Source organism: Nipponia nippon, unplaced genomic scaffold (genome assembly GCF_047370975.1).
Source record: "Nipponia nippon isolate SJK-2023a ecotype South Korea unplaced genomic scaffold, ASM4737097v1 scaffold_12, whole genome shotgun sequence".
Classification (NCBI taxonomy): Eukaryota; Metazoa; Chordata; class Aves; order Pelecaniformes; family Threskiornithidae; genus Nipponia; species Nipponia nippon.
Window position 1 is genome coordinate 14,587,241 of NW_028262313.1, and position 12,253 is coordinate 14,599,493.

At 38.0% G+C, this 12,253-nt stretch overlaps 1 protein-coding gene across 13 annotated transcripts in view; it reads right to left on the minus strand.

Annotated features, from left to right (window-relative positions):
- The window catches only part of KLHL13 (kelch like family member 13), an 87,070-nt gene that overhangs the window by 17,833 nt on the left and 56,984 nt on the right, over nt 1-12,253 (minus strand). For all 13 annotated transcript variants that reach the window (XM_087748959.1, XM_087748964.1, XM_087748957.1 and 10 more), the window contains 3 exons: nt 4,834-4,975; nt 2,190-2,322; nt 1,741-1,937 (listed from right to left, as the gene is read on the minus strand). In XM_087748959.1, coding sequence (XP_087605085.1) covers nt 1,741-1,937; nt 2,190-2,322; nt 4,834-4,975 — 472 coding nt within the window. The remainder of the gene's footprint in view (nt 1-1,740; nt 1,938-2,189; nt 2,323-4,833; nt 4,976-12,253) is intronic.

Below are 12,253 nucleotides of genomic sequence, written 5' to 3' on the forward strand. Positions count from 1 at the left end.
TCGGCAGAACTGCTTTGACAGCACAGCTCTTAACAGGTCTCTCATCTGCAACCCCGCAAAGTAGGTGCTCCCTGTCGTTGACAGGACAGAGTTATATTAATGCAAGAAGACAGCAGGGCAAGAACTAGGAAAGCTACTAAAGCATCACATATTGGCATTGCTTATATACTGCGTTTAAGAAACAGGTAACTGCACCCGTATTTTGAGACTGCACTGTTTTAACTATAGAAATAAAGTTAACACAACTGAAGCATACAAAATGTGTGCAGTAAGTTGACTGTAACACTAGAACGAGTGCAGTCATGCCGTGAAACCCTGCAACCTCTGATTTCTAAGATTTAAGAAGGATGTTCAAAAAATAAAACCTCTGAAAAACAACCCAACATGTGTATGTGACCTATGCTTAATAAACAACAAGATTAAACAGAGCAGTATAAATCCAGTGCTTTTAACAAGAGGTTGGAGCCAGATAAATGAAGGGAGTGTTTTCATGTGACATCTCTTTCCTTACATGCCTTTTCCCACCCATGAAGACAGAACCCATGAAAAAGCTTAGAAGAGGAGAAGCCAGCTACCACTTAACAAGCTGAATCCCTAACAGCTCTCTTGCAAACCAGAAGTTTGCTTCTAATACAGAGAAAATTGCAAAACTGTTTGACATTCAACTGGAAGGGAGCATGGCATTCTTGTCCAAAGCACAGCCTCGAAACAAAACAGGACACCAACTCTGAAGGAGGAAGGGAAGGAGGAGAAAAAAAGTTGTTATCAAAGTTCCCCCTCCACCCAGAGTGAGTTCAGGACCCGAGATTTTAATCTCTATAATAAATAAAAATCAGCAGGGAAAGTCTAAACCATAGACAGACTGCATTGCATTGGAACTACAGTGTACTGCTTTGCAGGGCAAACTTTTTATTTGTTCCAATTGCACAAAAGCAACTGTGCTACAAGCTGCGTGCTTCTTATTTTTTTAACTAACCATTATTAGCAGAAGAGGAGAGGGCTGCTACTTCGGGGGCTGGCTCTCCCCTGCTTACAAAAGCACTTATTTCAGTGATTGTGAAAAAAAAAAAATATTTCCCAGTGGGCCATTTTTAATTCTAGAAAAATATGGCAATCAACATAACATCCTTGTAGCTACTTTTCTCATATAACCAACTTTTCTGTAATATCCCTATTAGTCATCCCTTTAGAGGATAAATTATTCTAAAGGACTGTGACCAAGTTCACTGGTTTACACAGAAGATGTAATGGTCTCTGTGATGATCACTACAATTGTGGGCTTCATTCCTCAAAACAAAGAGGTTTCAAGAAAACATGTTCACAGACAGCAACAGCAGCTCACTCTTCTATTATTTTTTTCAGTTTAACTCACCAAGTAGCTTTCTTATGGAAGGATATCGACTGTGTGGACATGAACTAAGAAATCCAGTAAGGAATCTGGGAACTATGATTCAATCATCACTGCTATCATCACTGCAATATGCTCAGGAATTATAAGAATTTTAATGTGGTATAACATTTATATCAAACTCACACTGTACATAATACTCAGAAGAAAAAAGACTTGCAAGAAAACTACAAAGCAAACTCATTCTCTGTTAATCCAAATTATGAATAATGGCAAATTTTAGACTTAACTTTGACTATTACATAGTCGCTGTTCTTATAAAAAAAAAAAAACACAACAAACCATAGTGAGGCCTTAATCATTGTAAATGTGAAACATGTAGTAAGTCTTACCCCAGAGATAAGAAACACTTTACAGAAGTCCAAAACGGGTAAAATCTGCAAAAAACTGGCAGCTTCCAGAGTGTCCTGAAGGTTGTCCATGTTAAGGGAAAGTTTTGCAGTATAAATGAAATCAATGATCTTCTTTAGGCCTATTTTGTTCACACCGTGAAGCTTAATGCACATTAAATCCTGTTCCTTCATTCCTCCTGAAAAAGACACATAAGTAAATTTACATGATCATATTGATTGGGTTGAAATAATTTCATAAACTTACCCAAAATTAAAATATAATTTAAAAGTTTAATTAAAAACCCATATGCAACAGTAGAAAGAGAACAACTACATAGAGTTGTCTGCAGTCCTGGGCTGATTCACACACAACAATTAAAATGTGTCTGAGTGTCCAAACAATGGCAATTTTGAGATAGCAGTCGGCATTATTTTAACAAAAACACCACCTGTGAACATAGCCTTGAAGTAATCACTTGCAGAAGCCATCATTGCTCTGTGAACAGGAAACACTTCGTCACCATCTCCTGGAACAAGCGTCACATCACAGAGCAAACCTTCCACGCGCAGTTGGTCAAAACCCTGCAAGAAGAGCACAATGCAAAGATTTGGGACGAGAGTAGAAGTGTCTTTTGTTTGCCTTGTGTAAATACTTACTTACTTTTATGTACACATGTACTGTAGTTCCAAAAAGTCACTAAGAAATAATTTGTCATCTTACAACCATTACCTCTAATATATTCAGTGATAATTATTCATTGGAAAACAAGCAGAATAATTATTATTTTCCAGAAATGGTTGAAGAACACAAAGCACACTGGGCCTTAGGAAGTAGCTTCATTCTGCTAATTAACTTATTTTCAAGAAGCAGCTTGTTTTGTAACGTTGCACTCCAGCAATTGTTTCAGGTAGGGACTGATACCTTTTTTGGACCTACCCTTTCTGGAAATACATACATTCTAGATATCTTTCTGTTCCACATCAGTTTAAGTGCTTTGCAGCCTAAGAGGCTGCAAAATACTGGGGCCTGAAAGGAAAGCTGTCACCCGGTTCTGTGATTATCAAATTTATTACCAAAATTTACATGGCAAAAACTCCAAAATAAGCTCACATTATATAGCTGATCTTTTCTGAATTACTTATAATGGCTAAGTGTAATAAAAAGGAAAGTCAACTACAACAGCATCCTAGAGTAAGATTTTCCTCTAAAGATATGCCCGGTTGGGGATACCAGAGGATGGGTGGAATACTCAGCTCCTTCATGCACTGCAGAAAAGAAGCTCAAACATAAACAATTTCCTTCAACTGTGCATGTTTGATGTTTTTCTAGTACTAACAAGAATGTAAATATTGTCTTTATAGATTTAACACTTGGAGATATCTTCGCATCAGCCCGCATGGTTTAAAATTTAAGGTATCTTAAAGCAAGGCTTTATTTTTAAAACTGCAAAGGTAAGTAGAAAAGAACATTCAAATTTGTCGCACAGAAAAGAACAGAGTGCAAATGAAAAAGTGAGTATTAGCTCCAATAACTTAGGCAATCTATTTAGGCAGCTGTATTGGGTTTGCGTGCTGAGATTTTGGTAGCAGTGGGGCTACAGGGGTGGCTTCTGTGAGAAGCTGCTAGAAGCTTCCCCTGTGTCCAACAGAGCCAGTGCCAGCCGGCTCCAACACGGACCCGCCGCTGGCCAAGGCCGAGCCCATCAGCAATGGTGGTAGCGCCTCTGGTATAGTGTATTTTGGGGGGGACCTGTGAACCCATGGAGAGAGGAGCCCACACTGGAGCAGGTTTGCTGGCAGGACTTGTGACCCTGCAGGGGTCTGTTCCTGAAGGACTGCACCCCGTGGAAGGGACCCACGCTGGAGCAGTTCATGAAGAACTGCAGCCCGTGGGAAGGACTCAGGATGGAGAAGTTTGTGGAAGGGACCCCACACTGGAGCTGGGGAAGAGTGTGAGGAGTCCTCCCCCTAAGGAGGAAGGAGCAACAGAGACAGCGTGTGATGAACTGACCCCATTCCCCATCCCCCTTCGCCGCTGGGGGGAGGAGGTAGAGAAATTGGGAGTGAAGTTGAGCCTGGGAAGAAGGGAGGGGTGGGGGAAGATGTTTTAAGATTTAGTTTTTATTTCTCATTATCCTACTCTGATTTTGATCGGTAATAAATTACACTGATTTCCCCAAGTGTGTTTTGCCCGTGGCAGTAATTCCTGAGTGATCTCCCTGTCCTTATCTCAGCCCACGAGCCTTTCGTTATATTTTTCTCCCCTGTCCAGCTGAGGAGGGGAGTGATAAGAGTGGCTTCGGTGGGCACCCGGCATCCAGCCAGGGTCAACCCACCACAGCAGCAAACCAAAAAACATAAATGACAGTTCCCCAAGGAGTCATGCCATACAGAAATTATCTGCACTCCTGAGAAAGACTGCATTGGAAAGTAGCAAGAGATATGCAAGTTGTAAGCTTGACTGTGTAGAGCATGTAAAAGCTCCAGCAGAAATGAGAAGATAAAATTACTTTACTTTTAAATTCTTAAAGCTTCAGAGAGGATAACATTTTTATCCATTAGATAATATTTTTATCCATTCTACCATATGGTAGTGCCATATAGTCAGACCAGCACAGGGTGGTACACTAAACCCGGCAGGGCTCTGCCATCTTAGGGAGGTGAAGGAGCATGGAGCTCTCCTCATTCACATCCCTAAGGCAGCTTTCACACAGGAGATGGTACAAGTGTTTGCCTAACATAATTACATGATTATATTCAAGTGAGCTTCTTTGATACAGCTGTCACTTAATAGTTTAAATGATATTACCTCTTAGAAATTGAGAGTGGACAGGGATACAACCCAAGGAAAAGGTCAGGTTTTTGGTTTTTTTTTTCCAAGCTGTTGCTACAAGTCAAACCTTTAACTCACAGGAAAAGAAGTTACAAGCCATGCTTGCTTGTGGGCACTGCCAGCAGAGCACACTAACATGCCTTTTTTTTTTTGAAGCTTTTTAGGAATTACTAGTCTGATAGTCTATTGAGTGGGGACATTGTTCAGAGCAGCCAAAATTCTCAGTACAGATCAATACTAACACAAGAATATTTAATTACCTGTAATACCACAGAACTGTGAGTATTGCTGGTGAAAAATCTTGTGGTCCCTGTCTTAGAAGACTGTAGATGGGCAGAGATGCCCATATCGCTGCTACCAAGAGATACTTTCATATGAGGATCCTCCTCTTCCACCAGAGATCTAAGAAGATTAGAACAAAGAAACCTTAAGACCAAACTCATTTTCATTCAGTGCTCTTGTGTATTAAAACCACAGTCTTCTGGGATGAAGTGTAACAGCGTAGAGGTTGTAAGTCAAAAATCAGCAGGCGACAGAATCAGTCCTTAGTGGTCCCCTTCAGCTAATCTACAAAAGCGAAGCGTTAACAGTCTCTAAAACAGTGTCACTTCAAAAACTTCATTTTCCGCTAATAACTTTTTCCTTTTCCTTCCACCCCCACCTCCCCGATTAAGACACTTGCCCACTATTTTATTTCTATGTGGGTTTCAAGTATTGTAGGATGCTTGCAGGGGTTTCATCCAGTTTTCAAAATCAAGTATCTTACCAGATGGCCAAGGAAAGCTAAAAGATTGAAACTCGAAGTGTAATATTAAAGTTCAGTAATTTCATTCTTATGGCTTACACTACCTTGCTTAAGTATGAACATAATAATAGAAAATATACATAGTGGAATTTCAACCTGTAACTTTAAGCTATCTTTAGAAACACACAACTGGAAGAACTCCTTTAGGACATGATATCCAGTATTTCGCTACTGCGGGCAACCACTTCATAATTTTAATTTAAGATTTGTTAGCGTGAAGTCAATACTTATGTTTTTGATTCTAAGCCATTACTGTCCAAATCTAGATAGGAAGGGCTAATTTTAGGTAGAACTGTTAAAGAATTACTGCACTATTATTAGCCTTCCATTTTAATCTTGAGATGTAAATTAGGTTTACATAAAGAGATATGCATATGAGTTTCTAACTACCCTAACCTGTGATTATTATAAAATGTAAATAAATTTCATCTCCAGAAATATTAACAATAACTAGTTCCTGTAATTTCCGTGATCTAATGTACTACCTATTAGCATGCATAGCTGTATAATGCATATATACACAATATTAATTAGCAAACACAAGCTGTTAATCCACAGATGAAGGCATCTTCATTATTAATAAAGATTCCATATTTCAAAAAAAGATTCGCAGAAGTTTGACATAATTGCTGCAAATCTCAGATACAAAAAGGTTTCCAAATTTTAAACGTGCAGGTTAAAACATTGGCCTCCAAGCTAGTTTCAGAAGTTACTTTAAATAAGTGACAAGAATATGCTTAAATTCTGCTGCCCCCCCCCCCAATTTTGACTGCAATCACTATGTAAGGAGAAATTTGGAATTTGAGGATGAAAAATAATTTTCATAATTTTTTTTCCCAAAAAAAGGTTTCTTTTTTAAAACAACATTTACTCCCACCTTCTTTGGTACACGGACTACGTAGAGCAGTTTCTGAAACTCACACAGTACCCTGCTAGCACTGACGTGCCTTGTTCAAACCCATGAGTACATAAGGTCAGCTACAAAAACATATTCAAAACAAATTCACCATTCAACAGTGTACATGGGTTTGAAACAGTGAGATTTTATGCACACAGACATAACAACAGATTGTAGGAATAGGGGTACATCTAAATAGCTTTGACTTCTAATGTAGCAACCCATTACTCAGACATCTGAAAAAAATTAATAAATGTGGATGTACTGCAGCACGCAAGAATTGTGTCATTTTTGAAACAGAATTATCTCTATTTTATAAAACAAATCCAGAGTCTCATTTAAATAAAGTTTTACAGGGTGTACCTTAGAAAGGTGCTCTCCAAACTACCTTTAGCATCCATCAAATGCATACAACACTGTAACACGGCAGCAAAGCAGTTGCTAGCTCATGACCCAAAATATTTTTGTTCACTTTGTTCTAGGGTGTTTTGGGGTTGTGGGGGGAGAGGGTTGTGGGGTTTTGTTTGTTTGCTTTAGTTTTAATACAATCACATCAAGGGAAGAGTCTAACATAATTTGAAAGGACATCCAATCTCTAAATTTGTACGTCTTTAAGAAGAAATATAAAATAACACAGGGAGACTTGTAAGCGTGGGTGGGAAGGAACCGCAGATGCAACTAGCACGAATCTGACTGTATTTGTTCTTGAAAGATCTTCCTGAAATGTCAGATCAGATAGCCATCATATGAAGGGGCTTTTAAAAGACTTTCTCTAAACTCAGAAGAAAACGGAAGATGTACACATCAGTTGAAATCATTAGGAAAAGAAACGTACAAGTAAACCAACTTTCTTGGCTGTTTGGAGTGGGCTTTTTGCCATGTTTGCCACATACACCATGCTACTTTATTTCCCGACAGCCACATACTTCGTAAGTTTTACAAATGAAGGCAAAGACCTTGACCATGATTCATTTATTCCAAGAACGGCAGTGATAATGGAAGAGTTCTTCTGAACAGGACACATTACATACAGCTTCCCAAGCTTCGTCCTAAGAGGTCCTCTATAGCATATGATGCCTTGTTACAACTGCACAGCCAACAGAGAGGACACAATATATTTCAAAATATTTGCAATACTTAAGTATGCATTCGACACGCCAAGTGTGGCTATAAGCAGTTATTTCCTCTACCTGATTTTCAATACATAATGGGCAGTTGTCTAATACCTGTATCACACATAGAAGCTCAGCAGCTCACAACTTGATGCTCTTTTGCAGAAGAGATTTTCACTATTTCTCTTCCACATTTGCTGTTATGTATATGCAGGAACTTGCGTATGCGAATTAGACATTAAAAACTGCAAACTTCCACACTATAAAAATCCACCAGAACATAAATGTTACCGTTCTAGTCTCAAACATTAACTTGGCTGCATATGACTCCACAAGAATAAACTTAAAGATAACCAAATTATATTATTCCTATACTGGTTTTTGCTTTATATTTAAACAACTATGACGAATTTAAAAAAGAAGCGGTTTTGTTGTTTTGTTTCGGGGGCTTTTTTGTTGGTGGTTTGGTTTTGGTTTTTTTTTTTTTAACTACACCATGTTTTTTACCTACAGCGTAACACTGCAGGAAGGCAGAGTACCTCTCCCATCATGCAGAAAGCGACATTCAGGAGCTGGTTTTGGCAGAAGTTACAACGCAAGTCAGCAATAAGACCTGGCAACAGCACACTGATCCCCTGAATCCCAGACTTGTGACATTCACCGAAAGGAAAAGAGCACTCCCGGAGCGACCAGAAATTATGAATTTGTCCTTGGCTTTGTACCAGTTTCAACATTTATCTTCACGCAATAAGAGAAAACGGTCTTTGAAATACAAACTGAAAATGCAACAGCTCTTACACGCTGTGTTGATACTAATACACAAAGAACCAGCAAAACCCAAGCACTATATCATATACAACAAGAGTAATTTCAAACTGCCCTGCAAAGAAATTTTAAACTGTTCAGAACATAACTTCTGTTTGGGGAGCTGTAAAGTGAATATTCAGAAATAACTGCCATTCGCACCCAGAACAGACGGGTAACACGCTTTATATGCAAACGAATTCCCAACAAAAACACAGTTAAGTACATCTGTCCTGTTTGGACACTTACCAAAGGCGTTATTTACATTCATTAACATAGGTCTGCTAAGCACTCTAAATAATTAGATACTAATGAATCTAAACATATTGATTTTTTTACTTCATTGTAAGTACAGTATATCACAATTAAGCATACTACCAAAGAAGAAAGCTAATTCATTTTCTAATTAATTTTTTTGTTTTGATCAATAGAAATCATTAAAGAAGAAGTGCAGCAGTAGCATTTTTAACCAGTTTAAAAAAAAAAAAGTTGGAGACAGCTAGAACTACAATAACGTGTAGTGATAATTCACAACAAGTTGCTCTAAATGGGGATATTAACACCACTTTCAATGCATACACTTGGTCTGGAGGGGGTTGAACCCCTGTGCGTTAAGAACAAGGGAACGGTGGAGTTTAATGTGAAATGAATATTAACATTGCAATAGCAGGGCGGAGGAGCTGCCTGACTCTTTCTGCAACCCCTGGGAAGCAGTGGCTCGCAATTCAGAGGGTATCGGAGGCTGTTGCTATCCCAGAATAAGCTGTCACTCAGAATTTTCTTTCTAACCTTACCTTGATTCTCTGAAGTACAGCATAGTTTTTTCCTAGCTACTGTAACCAAACATGCTTTTCTCACGACTCCAAGTTAATCCTCCGAGTACTTCCAACTGGTATTTTTGTAGCGATAAAATATGGAGTGTGCATTATATGGATATTAATTATATATCTTAATTTCCTAACTTCCTGACAATTTTGAAGGAAGATAGCTTTGCTTTTTACCATTAAAGAGAGATGTAAAAGTTAAGTTTTCTTTCTGTAGATGACTGCCCACTAGATTTGCTTTCATTTATTTTCTCCCTAAAGATATTACTTTTAATCTTGTTCATCTGCTAAAAGGTACCTAGACACCCTCTTTGACAATCTGTGCAATTAGCAATTACTTTAGAACTAGAAAGAAGACCATAAGTCAAATATTGAGCTATGAAAAAAACCAAACAAACAAACAAAAAAAACCACACCACAATAGTTCAAGACTCTTGCCAAGCTAATGTGAAGAAGCTACACTGACTTTTTGGGTTTGCGTTTGTGGTTTATCTTTCGTATTGCAGGCAAAGGAAAACCATAGCTAAGCACCACCCTAGTGGAGAAAAAGTGCAAATGGAACAATTCAGTAGTAGTATTTAATATTTCATGGATTTGAAAGATACAAGTTCAGCAGCTTTTAAGTACTCGTCAGGTACTTTTTAGATTCCCTAAATCTTGTCACAACGCAGGACAAAGTGTAGTGGGTTAACAGCAAGAATACCTGACTTCTATTAATGAAAAGACAACTGGAAGGTGAAAATCATCTCTATGGGTCTTCATGAGTTTCTAGGTTTAATTGCTAGCACCCACACATAGAGAAGTGGCATGAGTACATATCTAGACTGGCACAAACATTAGGGAGCTTAGTGTTTAAGAAGAATACGAAATATGCAATTTAAAAAACACACAGACTGACCAAAGTATTTATAGTATCCGTCCATTACTGCTCCCAATTCTGTGTGCAATCTCTCTAGATTAAATGCAGTGAATTACGGAAACTGTGAACTGGCTTTAAAGGTTAAAACAGAAATTTGTATACAGCAGAAGAGCCACTAACCCTGTGACCAGGGTCAGGATACGAGACCCTGTAGTCGGACCCAGAAGTTGAACCTTATTCACTCCATCCTAAGCTGACAGCTTGCTGACAAACATAGCTGTCCACACCTCTAGCATAACTGCTATTTGTACCTTCCTTCAAAATATGCTTTAAGTACTGGAACTTTCTATATATATATATTTTTAACTGGCTGGAGTTACAACATGATTCACAGATGCAAATTGCTTTTTAAAGCACTTAGAAAATATTAACCTGTTAAAACAGTTCAGAGACATCCAGGTGACCCATGAAAGCAGGCATCTGTGCAAACTAAGACAAGTTTTACTGTCCATTAAAATATTCAAATACGGTGTTGCCATTTTGTATAGCACTCAGTGGCAGGAATGAAATAAAACAATATTCTGTTATGTTTTCTTCAGAAATTAAACTCATTCTGATGCAACAGAAACAAGGCAACTATGACTCTTAATGGGGATTTGTTCATTTACATCAGTAAAGCACCGATCTGTTTGAAATCGTCAGAGCATAGTGCACAGTCTCTGAAAACAAAGTAAGGAGATCAGCCTACAGCTACAGATATTTTGGAGTGCATGTTCTCTGATTTATTTAAAACCCACAGTCTTTACATAACTCAGCAAAAGCTTGCCAAAGCCATACTGGCCAGACAGTGAATTCTTAATTTGGTGAAGCTCAATAGCTTGTTTTTGAAAGGATTATAACCGTATTTTGTCTGTCAAATTACTGTCCAATGAACCATGACTGCAAGTGTTCTGGTCACTGGTAAATGGCATCTTCAGCAATCACTCCTGGCATGTGCCAGTGCTCTGGTATTCATCAGCAAAGAACGAACCAGATTTCAAGTTTGTATTAAGGTATTCTTATTACAAGATAAATCTTTACTATTTTATGATCTATCAAAAAAATCTGGTCTACGACAGGGCTATCCTATACTGCATGTATTTTGCTAACAAACCTATTAATGAAAAGGCCAGTAAAATACAATGAAAGTTTCATTTACTATTGGATCTAGAGTAATTATTTACTTTGTATGCATAATCTGCCAAAAAGTATTTTAGTCTGCTTAAGTCTGCCAAAAAGTCATTTAAGTATTGACTATCTTACTGTCTTCCCATTATGAACAGATGTTCCAGCTTCGTGACTAATGAATCTAGGAATTCCCCAAATTACATGGCCACCTAGGAGCTCAGTAAGCATAACTGATACGGCAGCATTGTATAAAGGAAAATCTCATAATGCTTCTGCTAAGAAATTCAAATATTAATATAATGTAGATGAACAAATTACACAACCATGGTATTTCACATTTCTTCCACTCTGCATCTTCTACCCATACAATTACAGGAAAACCTTTATTCTGGCAAAGAAGTTGCTTTTACACTTGTCCTCCCCTAAAATAACACCTCATCTTTTTATTACCATTTTTTAACAGGAGTTTCTACCTTAATTCCTTTGTGGTATCAGTAACCGAGTAAAACTAGCTAGTTTTGTAATTTGTTAATGGTTTCTCATTACAAAAATACAAAAATAGAAAAGTTTCTATAGGAAATGCAAGTTTACATTTTAAGATAGATACATGACTCCAGCTAGAAGAGAAAACAAAGACAAAAGGTCATTTTTGTTCCGATAGGTTGACAGAGCAAGTTAACTCCTCTCTTAACAGACCATCATGTTCAGCAAACTTCAATTCTTGCTTTGGGGGCATACAGACTGCTGCTAAAGATCTGAAAATAGGATGAACACAAGAACAGTGCTGGAAGGCAGGACCAAAATGACCTGTGATACATACAAAGCATTAGGAGATGAATCATGGCTTTTCTTTCTTTCTTATTATGACCACTCGTCCCATGCCATCAGCTTCAGATGTGACTGTTTTTACTGAGCAGTTTAAAGGCTGTCTTTTTAATAGATAAACTAGAGGCTGATAATGTGACTAGAAACACTTTGCATTTATCAGGTTACCGCATTTCTTAAAAATGCCATTTTAATGCCGTTTACTTGAAAGGGGCCACCACAACCAGACATCTGCAAACCTTTACCTCAAGTGAATTAACACTGCATTTTAACTACTGTGGGTACGATTTTCAAAAGTAGCTACAGCAGCTAGTGCAGAATAATGCTCACCTTGGGCAATGCTCTGATGTTTATGTTTGCCTATCTCACTTTTTACACCTGACCTT